This window comes from Solea senegalensis, linkage group LG15, assembly GCF_019176455.1.
Source record: "Solea senegalensis isolate Sse05_10M linkage group LG15, IFAPA_SoseM_1, whole genome shotgun sequence".
In the NCBI taxonomy this organism is placed as follows: domain Eukaryota; kingdom Metazoa; phylum Chordata; class Actinopteri; order Pleuronectiformes; family Soleidae; genus Solea; species Solea senegalensis.
The window spans coordinates 895,090-915,745 of NC_058035.1; the positions used below are offsets into that span (position 1 = coordinate 895,090).

Sequence of the window (20,656 nt, forward strand, 5' to 3'; positions counted from 1 at the left end):
CACTAAAATGCACTTTTAAAGAGTTATTCCACAAATATTCATTTAAAGATTTATTTCACCAAAATAAAGGTATATTCTGCCCAAATACATATAGAATAGTTTTAAAGGTTAAACCCTATTATTATTATTATTATTATTATTATTAATAATAATAATAATAATAATAATAATAATAATAATAATAATAAATTGTCTGTCAGTCCTCTCAAAGACCACATGAGGGCGTCAGAACATCTTCCCCTGCACCTGAGCAGCAGAGATACTTGAGGAACAGTGGATGAGCTCTCACAGCACAGATGAGGGTCATTGTGTTTGTGCGTGGCAACCAAATAAGATGCAGCTGCTGTAGAGGCAGAGGAATACGACTGTGACCGTTTCTCTTCTTCTCTACAACATGAAGAACACGACTTAATGTTTCTCCTCGTCACACGCGGTAAGTAAATTATATATAAAGATATAATATCTTCTATCTTTCTCTTTCTTTATAGATTTGACAGAAGGTGTGGAATGTGTTGTATAAAAAGCAGATTTTTAAGACAGTGGCAGGTGTTTGTCACACTGTGAGGTTAAAAAATGTACTTTATAAATGATTTGTGACCTTTTTTCACATAAAAACACAAATAAATGTATGTTATATGATGATGATTTTAATGACTTTTTGTGTTAATTTCCTCTCTGATTGACTGAGATGATCCTCACTCGTCTTAGTCTTTTCTCTACAGGAACATTTTTTTAAGTCTTCCACAGTTTCTTCCACAGTTTTCCAGAGTTTCTTCTTCACACATCAGTCCTCGTGGTGATTTGGACCCGTGGGCACATTCCTATGGTGGCCACTCAGAGTGTGGCCATGGGCAACGGTTCGATAAAAGCCCCGAGGGCTGAGGAGAACATGTGCCCGGCCTCCATCCACAAAAACCCTCCTGCTCTGGACACAGACGCTCTCAGGTGAACTGTAAATTATCACTTATTATTATACATGTATGTATATAATATAAGTACCTGTCTGTAATGTAAGGAGGTCATTACACTGTTATTAATGCATTATTATCATTAATTAAAAAATGATATAAATATATTATAGTAATTTGATATTATTGTGTTGTGTGACACTTTTGTGAGTGAGATGTCGTGTGTGTGTGTGTGTGTGTAAGGTTAGTCAGTAGTAATTAGCTGGTTAAGGTTAAGGTTAGGCTTTAGTTAAAGTTAGGCTTTGGTTAAGATTAAAGTTAGACTTTGGTTAAGATTAAAGTTAGACTTTGGTTAAAGTTAGGCTTTGGTCAAATTAAAGTTAGACTTTGGTTAAGATTAAAGTTAACTTTTGTTTAAGGTTAAAATCAGGCTTAGGTTAAAGTTAAATTTAGGCTTTGGTTAAGATCAAAGTTAGGCTTAGATTAAAGTTAAAGTTAAAGTTAAGGTTAGATTAAGGTTAAAGTAATAGTTATAGTTAAGGTTAGAGTCTCCAGGAAATGAATGTAAGTCAATGTAATGTCCTCAGAAGTCACTGAAAGTGTGTGTGTGTGTGTGTGTGGGAGAGGGAAGGAGAGAGCAAGAGCGAGAGAGGGAGAGAGAGAGAGAGGCCATTCGGGAATAAATTAGCTTGTGTACTTTACATAAATGAGAGATTACATTAATATTACGATGCAAAGCAGGTGAATGCATCAAAGCTTCCTCTCGTCAAATCACAACATAAATTATCTCAGGACTCACACGAGGTCACATGATATTAGAGAGAGAGAGAGATCCTTTCTAACTGGAGGTAGAATTTCTAACATTTGCACAAACAACAGTCAGATAAACTGAGTTAAACTTGAACCAGCAGTGAACACATGAAGGAGCACAGCTGACAACAATGTGAGTTTTCAAACCTTGCTCAAGTGCATCACAGTAAGTGAACAAAAGCCTCTAATCTCTAAATGTCAGGCAGCATTTTTTTCAATGAGAAACAGAAGTTTGTGACATTTTCTGAACCTGAACCAAAGTCCGTAGAGAAAATCACTGACTTTAGCTCACGGACACAGGAGCTGCTGGTCTACTGCTGCCTCGTGTGGTCACTTTGTGTCACTGAGGTTAATCTGAATGACAGATTTCAAACACTGAATTTTGAAAAATAACATATTTGAACTTAGTAATGGAGGCAGCAAATGTTTATTTTACAAAGCGACACAAACATCAGTTTCCAGTCATAAATAGTCATCTAACAGTAATATTAAGATAGCGCCCTCTTCAGCAGACAGTGAGCAACAGACATCACCACAACATCCTGACACTTAAAGCTGCAGTATGTAATATATGCTGGTTTTTGTTGTGGATTATTCTGTCTGTCTGGTTTTCATTAACAGAAATGATGACATGAATCGTTTGCTGCTTTCGTTCATTTGAAAACAGGCTCTGTCAAGCAAACTCATACGAGACCTGAGTCGTCTCCCTTTGCCTCACTGACATACAACGAATCACTTCCTGTGTGCAGCACAGAATGTCGTCAAGATTTTAATGAGAAACACTCACTTATTTTTGACTTTGACGGACGTTTTCATGGGAGTTTGTGCCAATTCTGTTCTCCAGGTTGCGAATCGCCCGCCTGGAAGCGGCACTGGCAAAGCGGGACCAGGAGTTCCGGTCCCAGGAGCTTCAGTTGCAGCGTCTTCAGAAAGAGCTGGAGGCCAAAATCTCCCAGATCGACAAGCTGGAGGACGCGATCGGCTACAACCACAACGTCCTGGGCCGCTCTCCGCCCGCCCGCTGCCACCACAGCCACCACAGCCACCACCGCTTCAGTGTCATCAACCAGGGGCCCAGCCGCTTCCACAGGGTGGCGGTAGAGGTCCACCGCAGGCTCAAAGCAAAAGAAGGAGTCTCTGCCGAACCCACCTCGGATAACTTCTGCCGAGGCGTCAGAGGCGAACACAGTTTCACTGTGAAGGTCGTCCACAAAGACTCACAGTAAGTCACAAATTCTAGGGTAAATCATGATAACTACTATTTCTACACTTGAAGCACACATATTAAGTGATAGTTCAAGTTTTTGAAAGGGTTAAAACTGGGGTTAAAAAGTGTTGACTGTGTTTTTAGCATGTGGGATTAAAGGAGTTGCTGGTCGACAGCTGACTTATTTGGTCAGTTTGTGTCACTGAAGTAAATCTGAGTGAAGGATTTCAAACACTGAAGTCACAAAATAACACAATAGAACTCAGTGATGGAGGCAGAACTGGATCTACAACTTCTATTTTTCATGATATAAAATCGATGGTTTTCTAAATGGGCTTTGGTGCAAGTTAGAGAGCAGTTTACAAAGCATCATAAACTTTGATTTCCAGCTGTAAAGAATATTTTTGCCACAATAAGTTGGTTTTGCGACAGAAAACTAAACTTGATGTTGCTTTGTAAACCGTTCACTCTCCCACACCAAACCCCAGAGAGAAAACTAGAGATTTTACATCAAAGCACGCAGGAGTTGTTGATCCCAAGCTGCATACATTCGTAACTTAAAAGGTGTGATTTTGTCACTTTAGTGTTCAAAATGCTTTGGTCAGATTTACCTCGGTGACACAAAGTGACCACACGGGGCAGCTCCTGTGTCCCCGGGCTAAAAATCACTGATTTTCTCAATGGGATTTGGTGTAAGAGAGTGAAACTTCAGTTTCCAGGCAGAAAATAAAGCGCTGAATATTTAAGATGAAATTATCACCATTTTAATCAACATTTACAATCTGGAGAGGAAAACTAACTGTTGAGGCTATCAAAGGCATAAATTGTCAGATAAACACAAAACAATAAGTTCAGTTCAATTGCTTCCATTCCATTTTCTCAGTGTAAATCCACACACACTCAGTATTATTGGCAGGATGATGTGAGAGCTGCGCTCACTCTTTGTGATACCACCCACATTTCAAAGGCTTTATTAGCATGAACTGCATAATAGAACGACACGGAGGCAAACAAAAGGCTGCAGCATATAAATGTTGTGTCTGGGTCATTAGGGGCGTCAATTACACAACCTATGCTTCACCACAGCACCACCGCGACCCCAACTCACCTACCACACTGTGCCAGTAAGCACACTCGCACGTCCTCTGTGTGATGTGATAATCAAGGATGCAAAAGAAAAACATGTGCAATGAATTCAGAGTGTGTCAGTCTGGCATTTACAACCTGTGGAAATATCATCGACCATGTACATATATATATATATATATATATATATATATATATATATATATATATGTATATATATGTATATAAAAAGGGCAAAAAGAAGTAGTGACATCTAGTGGTGAGACCGCAGACTGCAGTTTCCCAAGAGTGGCGGGGAACTACAGTGAGCAGAAAGGATATGAAATACCAAAGAGGACAGAGTCAATAAGGAAGTAAGAATATACTGAACAGCCACCAGGGGGCGAATCAGCTTTAGAGCACACTCAGCAAAATTCTAATTACCGCATTGTGTCGTGACCCTTGTACAATATCATACTTGTGCTCGTGCTTTTCTTGTGACGGTGTTTGTAGACAGAAACATTTTCTACTCACATCTGTAGCACTGACTGTCCGTAACGCCCCCTGCTGTCTGAAATCAGTATAATACATATATACGTATATTTACGTTCAATCTTTTTTTCCATCCCAGCACCAAGAAGCTCATCAACGACGCCATCGTAAAGAACGACTTCCTGAAGAAGCTGGAGCCGCAGCACATGAGGGAGATGGTGGACTGTATGTACGAGAAGGTTTACACCGAGGGGCAGCTGGTCATCCAAGAGGGAGAACCTGGAAACTACCTCTACGTCCTCGCAGGTCAGAACTGACTCATTCTCTCCACCGATGAGTTCATGATGGTCACTGTTTTCTGTCTGGAAGCAGAGTTCCCTAAAAAATAAAGGGCAGATTTGGATGAAATCTTCTGAGAATACAGATTATTATTGATTTTAGCTCAAGGAAAAAAAAGGAATTTGCATTCAGTGGTGATTTATTTTAGCTGTAAACTAGTGTTTAGTTAATGTTATTTGTTGATCCAGGGTTAAGGTTGTGTGTTAGTATCACCCGACCCGAACAGTTGCTTTTTCCAGAAAAACACCCCGGTCTCCTGGTGTGGAACATTCCTGCGTTTGACAGAAGTCTTTCACTTCTTCAGTGGGAAATGTTAACAATGGTCATGTGTGGGTGCCGTCGGCGGACGGACGGACTGACGGACTCCTTGGCCCTGAGCCCGGTGCTCCCACCTCAGCTGTTCATCAACTGTACAAAGGAAGCAAAGACTTTGAATTTGAAGTTCTCTGCAAGTGGGTCGACACTTGAACAGAAAGAATAAAGTCAGGAACGTTTGCAGCTTTAAGTACAAACTCCTTTTAAACTCAGTCACTACAATCAAACATGTACGTTCCTTCAAATCTAAAATACAAAAAACTACTGATTTAGGAAGGATTTTTGAAAACCTTCTTAGTGTTTGTTTATGTAATACTAATTTTGGCTGATAGGGGGTGCTGTGGCACCATTATCCCATCACTTTTCTCACCAAAGATAAAAAAAACAAAGATTGTTATCGACTGGTATTTCTAACAAAAGCGTTTGGACTTCTTACCTGGAACACGGTGAACTTTTGGATGTGACGCCACTCCCATTTCCGACTTCTGAGTTCCGACGTAAATGGAACGCAGCATTACACATTCTTCAGTCTTCATTTGTGGTACATTTGTGGCAGAGTTACAGCGCCACACACAGGTCGGGCATATGTTCCACAGCTTTCTAGAGTTGTTTTTTTTGAAGATATTTTCAAGAACAGAAAATAAAAAGATTGCACGGGGAACATTTTGTTTCCGTGTGGGTGAAACTTAAAGAAGAGCTGAAGTACGTCACGGAAGATTAGGTTCACCGCTGCAAAAGTAGAGTCCATTTGACTTTTTCAATCCAGCAAAAATGTAAATAATAGGATAAAATACACCAGCAAGGTTTTGTTGTATGGTGTAACGTATGTTTTGCGGTGCTGCCTGCAGAGGGCCTGCTGGAGGTCATCCAGAGTGGAAAGCTGCTGGGTGAGATGCGTCCAGGAACGGCGTTTGGAGAACTGGCCATTTTGTACAACTGTAAAAGAACAGCGACTGTGAAAGGTGAGTGACGGCGAGTTATACCACTGGGATCATGTCCCGGGGCAGTTACCGCTCCAGGGTTTAGATGATGGGATGGTGTTTGACAACCATGTCCATGACATATACACATGCACGCAACAAGACAAGCAGAATTGTCCAATTAAATCTAAAAACATGCATCAAATAAAGGATTTTCCCCAGCATTTTGTCTCTCGAGGATTTAATGTAAATTCATTTTTAAAGTAAAGTTGCTTTTCCAGATACAGGGGCATCAGTAGAGTGTATATCAAAAAAGGATATCGTCTTCAGGGTTCCTAATAAAACCAAATAGGAAATGAAAGAATACTGAATGTGGCCACCAGGGGGCGACTGTGCTGGTTGGTGATAATCTTGCCATTACATACTTGAGAAAGGTCAAATGTGTAAGAATCAGTGACATCTAATGGTGAGAATGCAGATTGCAACAAACCCTTTACCAAAGAGAGTCAAAGAACTACGATACTAGAAAATATGAAAACACCGACATGGATGGGGCCAATCAGGAAGTAAGAATATAGTGAGTAGTACTCGGTTTGTTGAGAAGGACTTTTTTTTAAGCAGCTGATGATAAAATGTTGGTTTCATGATTATGATCTTGGTTTAGCTGTGTCCCAGTCTCACATCTGGGCGTTGGACCGTCACGCCTTCCAGACCATCATGATGCAGACCACACAAGCCAGACACGAGGAGTATTTCTGCTTCCTGCGCAGGTACAAACACGACACTTTCAGCTTGTCACACATGATCTCCACACGTGTCTCATGTGGAAACAACGTGACAGTGTGTCACACACGACACTGAAACTATCTGATGTGTAATGTGATGTGTATTTCTGTTTTTTCTATTCTATATATTGCACAGAATACAAAAAACAGAAATACACACAACAGACTAACAAGAAAAATCAAACACCGACGTTATTACAAACATATTCAAATTATGTCTATTAAAATACTTAATAATCTTAATAATATAATTATAGTCTGTGAATTCTACATATTTAATCTACAAAAGATACCACGTGCAGGACTTCGTTCAGTCTGTTTCGTCAGTTTGTTTTTATAGTGTAACTGTGCGTGTTTATTTATGTATTTATTTTATAAGTGTGCCACTGCTGAGAGACCTACCAGAGGAGAAACTGGCCAAGATCATTGATTGTCTTGAAGTTGTGAGTATTTTCCCACTTTATCTGAAGCTCATATAATTATTCGGTTCCACATCCAGGATCTGTTTCTGTCGAAATTGTCTTAAATTGTATTTTATTGTCTTATTGTACCAAAGAGTGACAGATGTTTGTTTCCCTGCAGGACTGTTTTGAAAAGGGCGAGTATATAATACGAGAGGGAGAAGAAGGAAACACTTTCTTCATTATTGCAAAAGGAGAGGTGAGAAATGTTTTTTTTCACATTTAAATATTGTCTATTTTTTCTGGTCCACATAACTATTTTTTTAATGTTGCCATGTTAATGTTTTTCTTATGCAAAAGTTACAAAAACAATAGAATCTTAGGTTAAGCTGACATTTCAAAAATGTATTTACATGTATATGACATACAAGTCGCCCCCTGATGGTGATTCAAGAGAATGCAGGTTTTTCTGAACTTGTGCAATGGCTTCAGTTTTCATACCTGGAGGTTGCGTTGATTATTTAAATAAAAATGTAATGGTATAAATGTGATTTTTTTTTATCTGTAGGTCGTCGTCACTCAGAGAACAGACAGTTTCTCTGAACCACAGGAAATTAAGACGCTCGGAGTTGGAGATTATTTTGGAGAAAAAGCTCTGATCAGGTACTGAACTGAAAGCAAAGTGGTCGCAGATATTGTGACTTTAGCAACAAGCATTTACTCACATCCAGGAATGACATATAGACCAATAAGAAAACACCAGAAAACACTGCGTTCAAACAAACACTGATCAAAATACCCTTGATTTTCGAGTTGTTGTTTAGATTAAAATGTTAAAAGTAAATAAAAAAAAAGAGAGAGAAAATATAGATGTATAAATATAGCTAATAAAATAAAGAATAGAAAATATTAAAAGGTTTAACCCTCTGGCGTCATTATGGATATTTTTGTCCTTAATGACTTAAGAGGGTAGTAAATTGAAGTGAAGCCTGAGGGTTAAGAATTGTTAATTAAATGTTAAGGAGCTCAGGTTCCTAGAATTGTTTTGGTAAAATCGCTGTCAAATCAGAAAAAACGGATTATTCAGGATTCAACAATCTTACTAACTTTGTTTGAATTAAAGCGTTTATGTGTGTGTGTTTGTGTGTGTGTGTGTGTGTGTGTGTGCGTTCACAGTGAGGACGTTCGCTCAGCAAACATCATTTGCAATGAGACCGACACACACTGTCTGGTGGTGGACAGAGAGTGAGTACCATGTCCTTAATGTACAGTTAAAACCTACAGATATTCAGTCTCATGACAGTTTAGTGTTGTTGTTGTTGTTGTTGTTGTTGTTGACGACGACATGTGTCACTACCTTTGCTCTGTCTTCACCTCCTTGTTCTTCTTTTTTCCCTCCAGCAATTTCAACCAAATTGTGGGAACATATGACGAGCTTCAGGCGTATCTGAAGGAATATGTGGAGGAGCTGTCGAGGAGCGACGAGAGGCGGAATGCTCTGTGAGTGGACAACAACAACGAAACACAAACAAAACGAGCACAACAAACACAAACAGCTGGATGTTACTGTGTTAATATTAGGGTTATTTCTATGTGTTAGTATAGAAACGTCATGGGTTTAAAGTTGTTCTTTAACTGTCAGGCCCTACTCACCTCAGCTGGACTCTGCTGAGGCCCAGGAGCTGAGGAGACTCAGAGAGAAGATCGCCCTCCTGCGTCCACACCAGCCTTTCCATCAGCTGGAGATCGTCGCCACGCTGGGCATGGGAGGATTTGGACGAGTGGAGCTGGTGAGCCGCACCAACAAACTCACGGCAAAAATAATAATCCTAGTTTCCTAGTTTCTCACTGAGCTTGTGATCCACAGGTGAAGCTGAGGGACGAGGACATCACCTTTGCCCTAAAGTGCATAAAGAAGAAGCACATCGTGGACACCAATCAGCAGGAGCACATCTACTCTGAGAAGAACATCCTGCAGGGAACAAACTCAAGGTTTATCATAAGGTGTGGCTCACACATTAGCTCACATGGGTCACTTTGATGCTTGATGTGGATGTGTTTGATGTCCTGTGCTAGTTTTAGGAATTAGTAGAGCAGTGTCTGTCATGGCTGACATGAACTGTGGGAGGAAACCGGAGAACTCTTTTAGAACAGTCTTGGTAAGACATGTTTGACACGTCCAAAACACACCAAGTTGGTAGCAACTGGACTTGAAGTTTCTCTTGAGGACGTTTCACCTCAGTTCAGCAAACACAAGCTCATCCTGACCAGCCTATGCTTAGAAGGGCAGAGAAGGTACAGAACCTACTTCTGAATGAGCGAGTGAGACAAATGAATTTCATTACTGAAGCCCTGAAACTGAAGATAGAACAAAAAATGTCCATTTTCTGGAACTTCCAATGACCTTTCTTGTACGTTGTCTTCCACTTTTATAAAATTGTTCAAGGACACCAGAAAAAACATACGTGTGCCTGAAAGTTCAAGCTTTTCAAGCTTTTGAAAAGTAGAGGATTGGGAGTCGGCGATGCAGCCTCCCATAATCCTCCTGTACTCTTGTATTTAGATTCTCAGTGGAGTTTCTAAGCAACATGCTGAGGAGAATGTTGTTGACCGGGGTCTCAACACTGCACTCAGATTTATCTGGACCAAACAAAAGCCTTGTGTAAGCAGTCTGTTCACTACTGTCATTTACAGAAAAAGAAACTCTTCTTACTGCTCAGCTTCTTCCCAAGAGTCTTTGGGTCAAATGGTCCATTTTCTCTTTGACGAGGTGGCAACGTCTTCAGTGTCAGGCAGGGTGAAGGTTGTGTCAGAGCACTTGATTTATATTAACGCTGAAAAGGTAATTATGGAATTACTGATCAATAACGCCACAAAAAAGTCCTTTATTTAAGAATCAAAGCACAAACATTCTAAAGATGAGCTGCTCAACAGAGAAGCATTTCATATGAAATTCAATTCCATCTCTTATTTTTCTTTTTTGTGTATGCATGAATTATATTACAATGATTGTGACATGTATTTATACAGCACTTCAAACAGAACCAATTACTAAGTGCTTTCACGGAGCAGCAATTAAAAAACGCGTAAGTCATAAAATCATTGGGTTTTAAAAGACAGTTCTGAACGTTCAAAAAAGACACATCAAAGAAAATTAGAATTCGAATAGCACAGGGACGGGCTCTTCAACACAAGTGCGTCTCAAGAAGGGACTTCAAAGAAATCACAGTGGCCGAGCTGAGCTGACATTTGTTGCTCAGTTTCTCTGAGTTTGGATTGTAGAATTAATGCAAAAACACACTCTAGAAATATGTTTCATGTGTGAATCAAAAGTCCAAATGTCCAAAATAAGTCCAAAGTTCCTTACAATGGAACTGGAAACCATGGTGATGTGAAGTGATAGTGTGGTCAGATGGTTTTTCTCTAAGATGTTTAGGGTCAACTTTAATGACCTTATAAGTTTAAAACAGACAGTTACAGCCCATCCAGGATCTTCATCAATAAATATAGCTGTGTGTCATCTGCATAACAATATTGTGCTTTCTAATGATGCTGCCTAAAGGAAGCATGTATAGGGTGAAGAGTATAGGGCCAAGCACTGAGCCCTGTGGAACTCCATAATTAACTTCATAGTACATTTATCATTAACATGTGCAAACTGGAATCTATCTAGGACTCAAAACCAGGGCAGTGTCAGTGATCCCAATAGGGTATAATGTCATCTAAATCCTGGCTGGAAATCTTTAAACAGGCTGTTACTTGTGCAGATATTCACATAAATGTATTTTAGAAAAGAAGGGAAGATTAGATATAGGTCGGTAATTTGCAAAAACATCTGGGTCAAGGGTCAATTTGGTGTTTAATAAGTGTAACTTTAAAGGTGTGGGGTTCATAATAAAGACATTTGAAACATATCTCTTTATTTTACTTTTTTTGCCTAAATTTGATGTGACAGGATTTATTTTCATGTCTTAGTCAAGAGGTAAATTTGTTTGTTTATTGTGGTGCATCTAAACATTGTAGAAAAATGTGTTTTAGAAGCTGTTTATCGCTGCTTTCTCATAGTCACCGCACCAGTACATACAGCGCTCTGATGTGTTTCAGGTTATTCCGGACATTTCGGGACGATAAATTTGTCTACATGCTCCTGGAGGCTTGTCTCGGGGGAGAGCTATGGACTGTGCTGCGAGACACGTGAGTGTGTTTCCCTGACAACGCAAGGTTTTTGGACAGATCGTTTAGTGTTGGGCACACTGGAAAATTTTATTTACATCGTAAGTCGGGACTAGAAGTGAAGAACTAGAAGAGTTGACCAAGTTAAAAGTTGAAAAAAACTTGGATATAACCATATCTTGGGCAAATCATTGTTAGCAATGCTAGTTGATAACAGAACTGTTCACTTTAACAGTCCCATGTGGTCTAGCGGTTAGGATTCCTGGTATGAGAACCCATTTTTGGGTGGCCTGTGGAAAGGGAACTTGGCTTGTGACCGAAGGGTTGTGGGGCTGCAGGTCAAAAAAAAGGGCATTGCTCCCCGGGCGCTGCTCAGTGGCAGCTTGAGAAGCTCCTACAGAAGGCAATATCCCATTTTTACAGATGCACCAACTCTTCAGCCTCAGCTAATCATGCTAAAGTATTTGTTTAAATGTCTTTAAATGACCATTAATTAATAATGTGTTGTTTTTGTCATAACCTACCAGGAGTTACTTTGACGAACCCACAGCCAGGTTCTGTACCGGTTGCGTCTTGGAGGCATTCGATTACCTCCACTCTCTGGGCATCGTCTACAGAGACCTGAAACCTGAAAACCTCCTGCTGGACTCTGAGGGCTACGTGAAAATGGTGAGGAGCCACTTGTTGACATGACATTCTTCTTCGAAGGATTTTTCCTTCCTGAATTCATTTGTGTTTCCTCCTCAGGCGGACTTTGGCTTTGCCAAGAGGATCGGCCTTGGAAAGAAGACGTGGACCTTCTGTGGGACTCCAGAGTATTTGGCCCCAGAAGTCATCATGAACAAAGGCCATGACTTTGGAGCAGATTGCTGGTCCTTGGGAATCCTCATATTTGAACTTCTCACCGGCAAGTAAGTGTAATATAAAAAGAGTATCCATACTGTATACATGTATGTAGCGTCATTGAAATATGATAACATCAATTACAAGAAAGTTTAAACATTTGTAACTTCACAGAGTAAACTTTTTTTAACTTGTTCTCTGTCAAAAAAGAGTAGGAAGTGTGAATCAGGGTAAAATCCTAATTTACAATTTAGGTGTAGTACACAAAGCAGAAGTATCAGAATACTTTGTCTAAACCTAAACAAGTAGCAGGTTAAAAGAAAGAAAAACTGAACCAGTAATTAAGCTCCATCTTTGGCATTTTAGCTCGAACTGTTCAAAAGATACATGGTGTTTTAGATTTATATTAATGCCCTTAAATGACCTTCAGAAATTAGTCAAATTAATTAACATTTTGGCTAACTTCCTGTCTGTTGCAATCATTAGTATCCATCTCCATCTTCCCTACATTACCTCATAAATGCGTTTGGCAGTATTTAACACACATTTTAGCTTTAAAAAGTTCAGTTTTTGCAAGAAATGGAGATTGAGACCACCTACCTTTGTTTTGCAGTCCGCCCTTTACCGGCTCCGACCCCATAAAGATCTACACCATGGTCCTTCATGGCATCGAGAAGGTGGACTTCCCCAAGAGGATCGGCAAACGTCCAGACGACCTCATCAGGAGACTCTGCAGGTTCACTCAGTCACAAACAAACACAACACAGCACAACATGAATGTTGTTGGTTAAATGGCGTAAATGATTTGACGTACAATTAAAGTAAATGTTCATCTTCCCTCTCAGGCTGAACCCCGTTGAGCGGCTGGGAAACAAAAAGAACGGCATCATCGACATAAAGAAGCACAAGTACGTTCATTCTTCAAAAGGAAATCTTCGCATAGATGTTTAGGATTGAAGTTTAAAAATGCTTAAATGGCTTCAGTGTGTTAGCTGTAGCTCACGTCACGGTGTCTATGTTAGCTTTAGCAAACTTCTGTTAGCTTGTGCGTCATTGGCAACTTAATGTAAGACAAAGTGCTTTTAAAGTGTTTTTACCGCATTTTAGTAGTGGTAGCTTCAAATGAAACCCATCTGTACATTTGTTTGTTTGTTTGAAGGTGGTTCCGAGGCTTCAACTGGGAGGGACTGAGACACCGCAAGCTGTTGTCTCCACTGAGGACAGAGGTGAGGCTGTCAAACAAGAACAAGCACAGAGAGACATTGCAAACTTCAGATCTTCAGAACTTATGTTGGGTTCTTTGCATCATTGTATACGCTGATGATATCATGATGATTCTCCCTTGTCTCTGCAGGTGAAGGGCCCAATGGATCACAGTCACTTTGACATTTTTCCCCCGGACACAGATGAGGTTCCTGATGAGCTGTCTGGCTGGGACAAAGACTTCTGAGGACACTCGACGTTTGGTCTGTGAGCACCGGCGGTGGATCGTTTCCCCAAAATTGTGGTGGGTTTACAAGTTATATCCTTTAAAGCTTAAATGGATAATTCAGGTATTATCAAGTCTCATCATATAAAATCCATGCCAGTGTGAGTGTATATTGTGTTATGAATATGTTTGACAATGACTGGAAACTGAAGTTTGTATCACTGCACCAAATTTCATAAAGAAAATCACCGTTTTAAGCTCAATGAAACACAGGAGCTGCTGCTCTACTGCTGCCACATTTTTTAAGTTAGTGTCATGAAGCTAAATACAAACAAATAATTAAAACACTGAATGGAGAAAATTAAGCATCTGGACTTAGTGTTGGAGGCAGCAGTGGTTCAACAACTCATGTGTGCTGTGATGTCAAAATTGATCATTGATTTTCTCTATGGGCTTCATTAACATCAAGGTCTCTGTTGTTAAAGTGTTTTTTTTGTTAAGATGGGAAGGGTATGAGGAGGGGCATACAGTTGGTTGTAATGTGCTTTTTTCACCACTAGATGTCACTAACACTCAAACTCAAAATGAGATCCTCTGCCACATTCATAATAATGTGTTCAAGAATTTTTTATTGTCATTATGAAGACATAACGGAATTTTGCAGTGTGTCTTGTTGTGGTTTTCAATACAATATAAACAGAAATGAACTTCATTTTAAAGAAGAAAATATGGAATTTATTATTTTCCAAGAAAAAAATATGAATTTATTTGGTTATTTTATAATTATTACTCTTTTAAAATTTGTTTGTCGAACTTAAACCTCAATAAATAAAAAGGGACATTTAAGGATCTTAATTCTGCTTTACCAGAATATCCAAGGCCATTTTACTGGAAAATAAAAAGTAAAAAGGGAAGAAAAACAAAGCAAAAAACAGAAATAATTGTGTGTTTGGCAGATTACTTTCCACTGACCTTGAGCCAGGCATTATCTTCAGCTGCTCCAGCGTCACTTGCGCTGCTTCTCACAACAGTCAGACAAAACAAAAACTGCACAAGCTTCCTTGTGGAGATTCAGATGTTAGGGGGTTGTAGTTACCCCCTGTGCCCACATGAGGGCAGTGAAGACATAAACATGATTCCAGTGCTCAGTGGGTGAACGTTAAAGGTAACATGTGGTGTGAATAAGGGAGTGCACAGCTGGTGGAAGTGAGTCATGAAAAACTGGCTCTAACACGAATTGAAGTCGACTGTTGATGAAAAGCACAGGTGTTATCAATAATGACTAAAAACCATGAGTTAGCATGTAGCTTTGCAGGGAAATGAAACAGCCAAATGGTATGCAGCCTTCACAAAACCTCAGTCGGGACAGACAGAGGTCTCCCTAAAGTGGCCACTTTATTAGGTACACGGGACATGATCATTCTCATTAAGCAACTCTTGAACCCATCTGACCTCTGCCATCAAAAAGATCATTTTTCTCTCAGAGAACTCCCGCTTTTTTAAATCGTTCTCTGTGAACCGTAACAACGAGTGTGTGTTAAAATCCAACTAAATTAGCAGTTTCAGAAATACTCAGATGCACAACTGTGTCTCATTCTCATTAAAAGCCAATTAATTCAACTTTATTCCTCATTCTGATGCTCGGTTTTCAACATGTCTTCATGTCCTCAATGCACTGATTAGATATTTGCATTAGAAAGCAGTCAAACAGGTGTACCAAATAATGTGACCATATTTTAGAGGATGTAATGATATAATCCCCGTCAACCATTTTAGATAAGTGTTTAAATGTCTAACTTGAGTCAGCATTATAGTTTTTCATCAAAATCTCTAGAATTTGTCATTTTAGAAATGTTTAATCCCCAAAAAACAGAACTTAAACTGGTTCTGGTTCCTCAACAGTCTATACCAAAATAAAGATGAGACATTTATGTTATGAAAGTAGGAGATTAGATTTGACGCTGCGTTGTGTACTTACCAGTCGTCAAAGTGGAGAAGTGCAAACAGCGACTTCCACATGAGGGTCACAAGGTCACTTCAAGAGTGAAGGGCGGAGTCACTCCTTGGACAGGTCGCAGGATACATCTTGCTGTGAGGCAACAGTGCTAGCCACTTCTCCACCATGTGACCCAACTGTGACAAATCCAATTAACAAACCCATTTGCTAAATTCAACAAATATTTCGATTTTCGATCACATCCATCACTGACATCAAGTAAAATAAAAGATAAATATAAAATATAAAACATAAAAAAAAACGTATTATGGTTAAATGTGTAGCTTTAAATTAGACTTAGCATCTATTTAAAAAAGGTCTAATTTGACTTAATCAGATATCAAATCACTATAAAAACAATATCATACAACACAAGAAGTATTTTCTTTTCCTTTATTTTTGAAAAATAAATTTTAATATTGATGCCGTACATATAAAACATATACAGCTGTCGGACATCAGCTTTAATTTACACACACTTTACAAACTCTCGTTTAACAACACATCCCTTTTTTTTTAAACTGAATGATAGTAAAACATACATGCAACTGTAAAATAGAATAATGTACTATATAAAGTCTCTGACGTCTGGAGTCTAAACCATATCATGACCTTTAAAAGAGTTACAACATTTTCTATTCATCACGTACAAGTCATATTTCAAATTAAAAGACTGTTATAAAAAAAGTCATGAAACATGACGAGTCATACGCTAAAATTGATCTTTAAAAAAGGACCAGTGTGTAACATTTAGGAAGTTTGTCTATTCGCAGAAAATTGTAAATCCGATCTATTAGTATATTTGTATGAGCGTGAAATAGCTTTTAAATAAAATTTGTTTGTTTTCGTAGCCTTAAATTAAGACTTTCATAAACTTAGGCAAGGGCCTTGCTTTATAAAGGCGGCCATCTTGTGGTGCGTTCGGAATTTCCAAGTTCCTACTTGGAAGTTTCAACTGGAATGCCCCGACAAGTCGGATTTCCTATTCGTAAATTCATAGCAGCCTCAAACTTACGTCAACTGTAAAAACACTCTCGACTTTTACCGTTTTAAATCGCACTTGTCTCATTTGTATCGCATTAAATAAGTCGTACACATAGTAACGTTACATTTTTGTATCCATAAACATGTTGCAACGCTGTTTTCATTCGCAAAATTCCACATAGTGTTGTTACCAACTCATTTTTGCTAACATAGTCTAACAATGGCTAGCCCGAGACGCGTTCATGTTGTTTTTCTTCACCTCCTGTCTTTGCACAGCGGAACCCGTTGTGAAAAGTATCGGATGAAAGTACGGATAATGTGGACGCAAATTACGACACAACCTTCCCAAGGAGAAACAAATTAATATAAAACTATCAGAAACGTTTTTTAAAAATTGTTCTTGTTTATTAAAAAGAACGGAGTTCGAGGAAACAAACAAACACGATCTAGCTGATCCGATGTCGTGTTAAATGTTTTGACTGTTTATGTCGACGGTGCGTCATCACTGAGCTGTGGATTCGTCAGAAAATTCACTCGGGGGAAATCGACCACGATCTGAAAAAAAACTGACGCTATTTCACACAAATTACGTGAAAGTACGCGGCCGGTGTGAAGGCTGCGATAAATGGTCCCATGTTCAAAAAATATCTTAATGTGTGAATAATTCCTTAAATATGAAGAACGTTGGTCCCGCCCACACATATCCAAGAGAAAACTGGCAAAAAAAGTGGAATTCTCTATTTGTTGCAGTTTGCAGTCTCACCATTAGAGGTCACTAAATCTTACACACTGGACCTTTAAACAAAACACGTCAGTTTTTTCTCTCTCAGAACGAGACGTAAACAAAACCTAAATAAAAACAAAAACAAACGTTTGAAAAGTAGCCTATCGAGTTTTTAAATATTCTTATGCCCATTTGACAAATTTTAAAGATCACATCTACTATATTTATTTTTCTTTTAATAAACCATGAAAAGTTTAGTCCGGGAAGTAAGTAAGTAAGTTAGCCACCAGGGGGCATGTCAATTTTGTTCATTATTATTCACATTTAGAGGAAAATAGAGGATAATCTAGAGGAGCCTGGTTACCCTGTTACCCAAACGTCAAGAATCATAAAACCCATCCCATAAATGCTGTTTTCCATTTTCACTCCAAATTAACTCGGGGATTAAGTTGAGGAGCTGCTGCTGCTGCTGCTGCTTGTGGTCATGTGATCGTATGTGGTATTTGTAATGTTACGCAAGATGAGCTCTTATCATCAGCTCGTATGTAAACGTGATGTACGATCCGTCCACGGCTGCTGTTACACAACGTCTCTCACGCTACAAAACCACGTCTACACAAAAGAAAATGAACATTCAGCAAACTACAGGAAAACCTGCTCTGTCCTTAACTCCGTCTCTAACACGTTTTCTGATTTTCCAGCTTCTTAAATATTTTATTGTTTCTTTGTTCCATATAATAAAAAAAAAAATCCAAATATTATCATTTTGGTTTGTGGACTATGATAAATAGTAGATATCATAATAAACGTATTAACAGAAAATATACAGGTGTTTTAATATAGTCCCAGATTATTTAATCCTCATCCACCATCACCAGCAGCAGCAGAACTGTCGTCACCTCTGCGTCACTGCGGCGTCTCACTCTGACCTGCGGGGGGAGACAGAGGTGAGAGGTCGAGTTAGGAGAATTAACCTCTGCTCACTCGTGTGTGAGGAGGAACCGCAGCAGGAGCCAAGACGGTAAATCATACAACTGTGGAGACGAAGACGAGGACGAGGGAGTGACAGAGTTTACAGTCAGGGAAAAAAGATTAAATACTTTAGATATTTGACCTGTGGTTTGTGCAAGATACACTTCACTTTCTGTGAATTAATGGCAGAAAAAACGGCCTAAAATGAAACCTCACATATTCAAATCTACACCACATTTGTTTGTCACTTCATGACAACGTTTTCTGATGGAAAACACAAGTGAACGGCTCACTCTTCCACACCAAACCCCACAGAGAAAATCTTTGATTAGGAGTTCCTGATCCAGTGCTGCCTTCATCAGTAAATTCAAACGTGTTATTTTTGTGACTTTTGTTAGGATTTAACTAAAGTAAAGCAGCAACTCCTGTGTCCAAGAGAGTTTTTAATAAGTCAGAAATGCCTGTGAAATGGTGAAATAAAGCAGCAAACACGTTGTTAAGATATCACAGACTTAATCTGGTGTAGATTTTACAAGATGAGCCTTTTGTAAAGTGTAAGTAATTCACAAAAAACTGAACTATCCCTTTAAGAACTGTGCTGAGATATTACAACATTGATAAAAATTGGATTTATTCATCTTCTCTTTATATCTAATATCTAAATATCTACAACGGATATTCTGATTAATCACTTAGTTGTTTGGTCAATAAAATGTCAGTAAACGTTTACTAAACATTGAAATTTCCAGATATTCTCAAAGTTCTTTTTTGTCTACAAACCAAAAATAATTATTTTTAATGATTTTTCTTTGGTTTATGGAGCAAAGAAACTGAAAAATATTCACATTTGAGAAGCTGAAAAATCATGTTGATCATAATTGTTATTTCTATTTTTCTTCCTTTGATTTATCTGTCATGAATTTGTCTGTTTTTAATGTTTCTGTAAGGCTTTTATTTTGTAAAGCACTTTCAAAGGAGGACTATCAAAATAAAGTACATTACATTAAATTATATTATTTTATTTTAAATCCCTGAACCTGCTGTGAATTGTTTTTCGACAGGAAGTGGTCATACTTCGAAATCGTGTAAATGACAGTCGCCCCCTGGTGGCTTCTCAACAAACACTCACTTCTATATTCAGTGTGTGGGTAACGTACGGAATAATCTGTGCTACCTGGATTATTACGGAAGCCACGGGAAGTCCAGTTTACTCTGGTGACCGAGGACGATCATGGAGTTCCTGTTTCTTCCAGCAGGTTCCACTGGTCCCAGATCAGGCCTGTGGAGAAGAAGAAGACGAGGAGGAAGAGGAGACAAGGAGACGAGGAGACAAGGAGACAGTTAATACTTAGTTCATATTTTTATTTATGAAGGACATCTGAGATCAGCTGAGCTCAGCGCCCTCGAGTTTGAGAGAAAACATTTATTGTCCATTATTCCCACGTTGGCGAGGAGCTCCTCAGGAGGCGGCCGTTTTGTTTTTTAATGAACGCTGGACGGCTGCCATGTCTCTCGCCAAGCCTGAGCTTAAACCCACAGGGGGAACCCTCCCACTCCTCCAGGCATACCTCAGTCCTGACTCCACACACACACACACACCCACACACACACACACACACACACACACACACACACACACACACACACACACACACACACACACACACACACACACACACACACACACACACACACACACACACACACACACACACACACACACACACACACACACACACACACACACACACACACACACACACACACACACACACACACACACACTCCTCCTCACTCTGTCCTTCTGAGCTGCTGCCAAACCCCGGTCAGGACGTCAGGGAGAGGCTGAAGAAGACTTCTCCACCTCCTCAGATCAGATTCCTCTACTGTACAAAGCTCTGAGATAAAGAGCAGCTACAGTTCACAGAAAAACACACACAAAATTCTGCTTCTTCTTCTTCTTTAGATTCCAGGAAACTGTCGTTCACTTTCATGCTGACTTTTATTCACTGCAGCTACATTATTCACATTCCTTCTTCTTCTTCTTTTTAGGTTTTTATGCAGTAAAGAGGAAACAAAAGAGCTTCAACACAAACAGAAAAAACATTTTCATGTGATTGTGTTTGGTTTGGTAATAACAGATTAATAAAAGCTGCAGTGTTTAATCCCTCACTGGTGTTTTCCCTCTTCCATTGGCAGCTTCATAATTCCAAACAAACCGTTTCAGACGAGACGTTTATATTCTTTGGCTCACAGCTGTTCCCAGTGTGAGGATGATGAGGATGATGATGAT

At 39.2% G+C, this 20,656-nt stretch overlaps 2 protein-coding genes across 4 annotated transcripts in view; one reads left to right on the top strand and one right to left on the bottom strand.

Moving 5' to 3' along the window:
- Positions 1–301: 301 nt before the first annotated feature.
- LOC122782184 (cGMP-dependent protein kinase 2) lies at positions 302–19,593 on the top strand. Its single transcript, XM_044046432.1, has 21 exons — positions 302–433; positions 748–945; positions 2,563–2,940; positions 4,622–4,788; positions 5,985–6,098; positions 6,721–6,826; positions 7,221–7,284; positions 7,424–7,501; positions 7,811–7,905; positions 8,419–8,487; positions 8,644–8,742; positions 8,885–9,032; positions 9,110–9,246; positions 11,347–11,436; positions 11,943–12,084; positions 12,163–12,326; positions 12,872–12,994; positions 13,104–13,166; positions 13,418–13,484; positions 13,613–13,765; positions 19,425–19,593. Exons 2-20 carry the CDS (start codon positions 824–826, stop codon positions 13,706–13,708), a joined length of 2,322 nt encoding a protein of 773 aa, XP_043902367.1. The 5' UTR covers positions 302–433; positions 748–823; the 3' UTR covers positions 13,709–13,765; positions 19,425–19,593.
- Positions 15,220–20,656, bottom strand: part of si:ch211-250c4.3 (uncharacterized protein LOC100535981 homolog) — a 33,730-nt gene continuing 28,293 nt past the window's right edge. For 2 of the 3 annotated variants that reach the window (XM_044046435.1, XM_044046433.1), the window contains exons 7-8: positions 19,538–19,642; positions 18,121–18,320 (exon numbers count right to left, since the gene is read on the bottom strand). In XM_044046435.1, the coding sequence (XP_043902370.1) occupies positions 19,546–19,642 (97 nt within the window). In that variant the 3' untranslated portion in view covers positions 18,121–18,320; positions 19,538–19,545. Of the gene's footprint in view, positions 15,821–18,120; positions 18,321–19,537; positions 19,643–20,656 lie in introns of those variants that run through there. The other variant, XM_044046434.1, reaches the window with a different exon arrangement.

Bases quoted from the DNA above. Each gene is read 5' to 3' on its own strand.
- LOC122782184 (XM_044046432.1), top strand. From the start codon at position 824: ATGGTGGCCACTCAGAGTGTGGCCATGGGCAACGGTTCGATAAAAGCC. The intron at 6,099-6,720 runs GTGAGTGACGGC...ATCTTGGTTTAG, and splicing joins AAGAACAGCGACTGTGAAAG to CTGTGTCCCAGTCTCACATC. The intron at 13,167-13,417 runs GTACGTTCATTC...GTTTGTTTGAAG, and splicing joins ATCGACATAAAGAAGCACAA to GTGGTTCCGAGGCTTCAACT.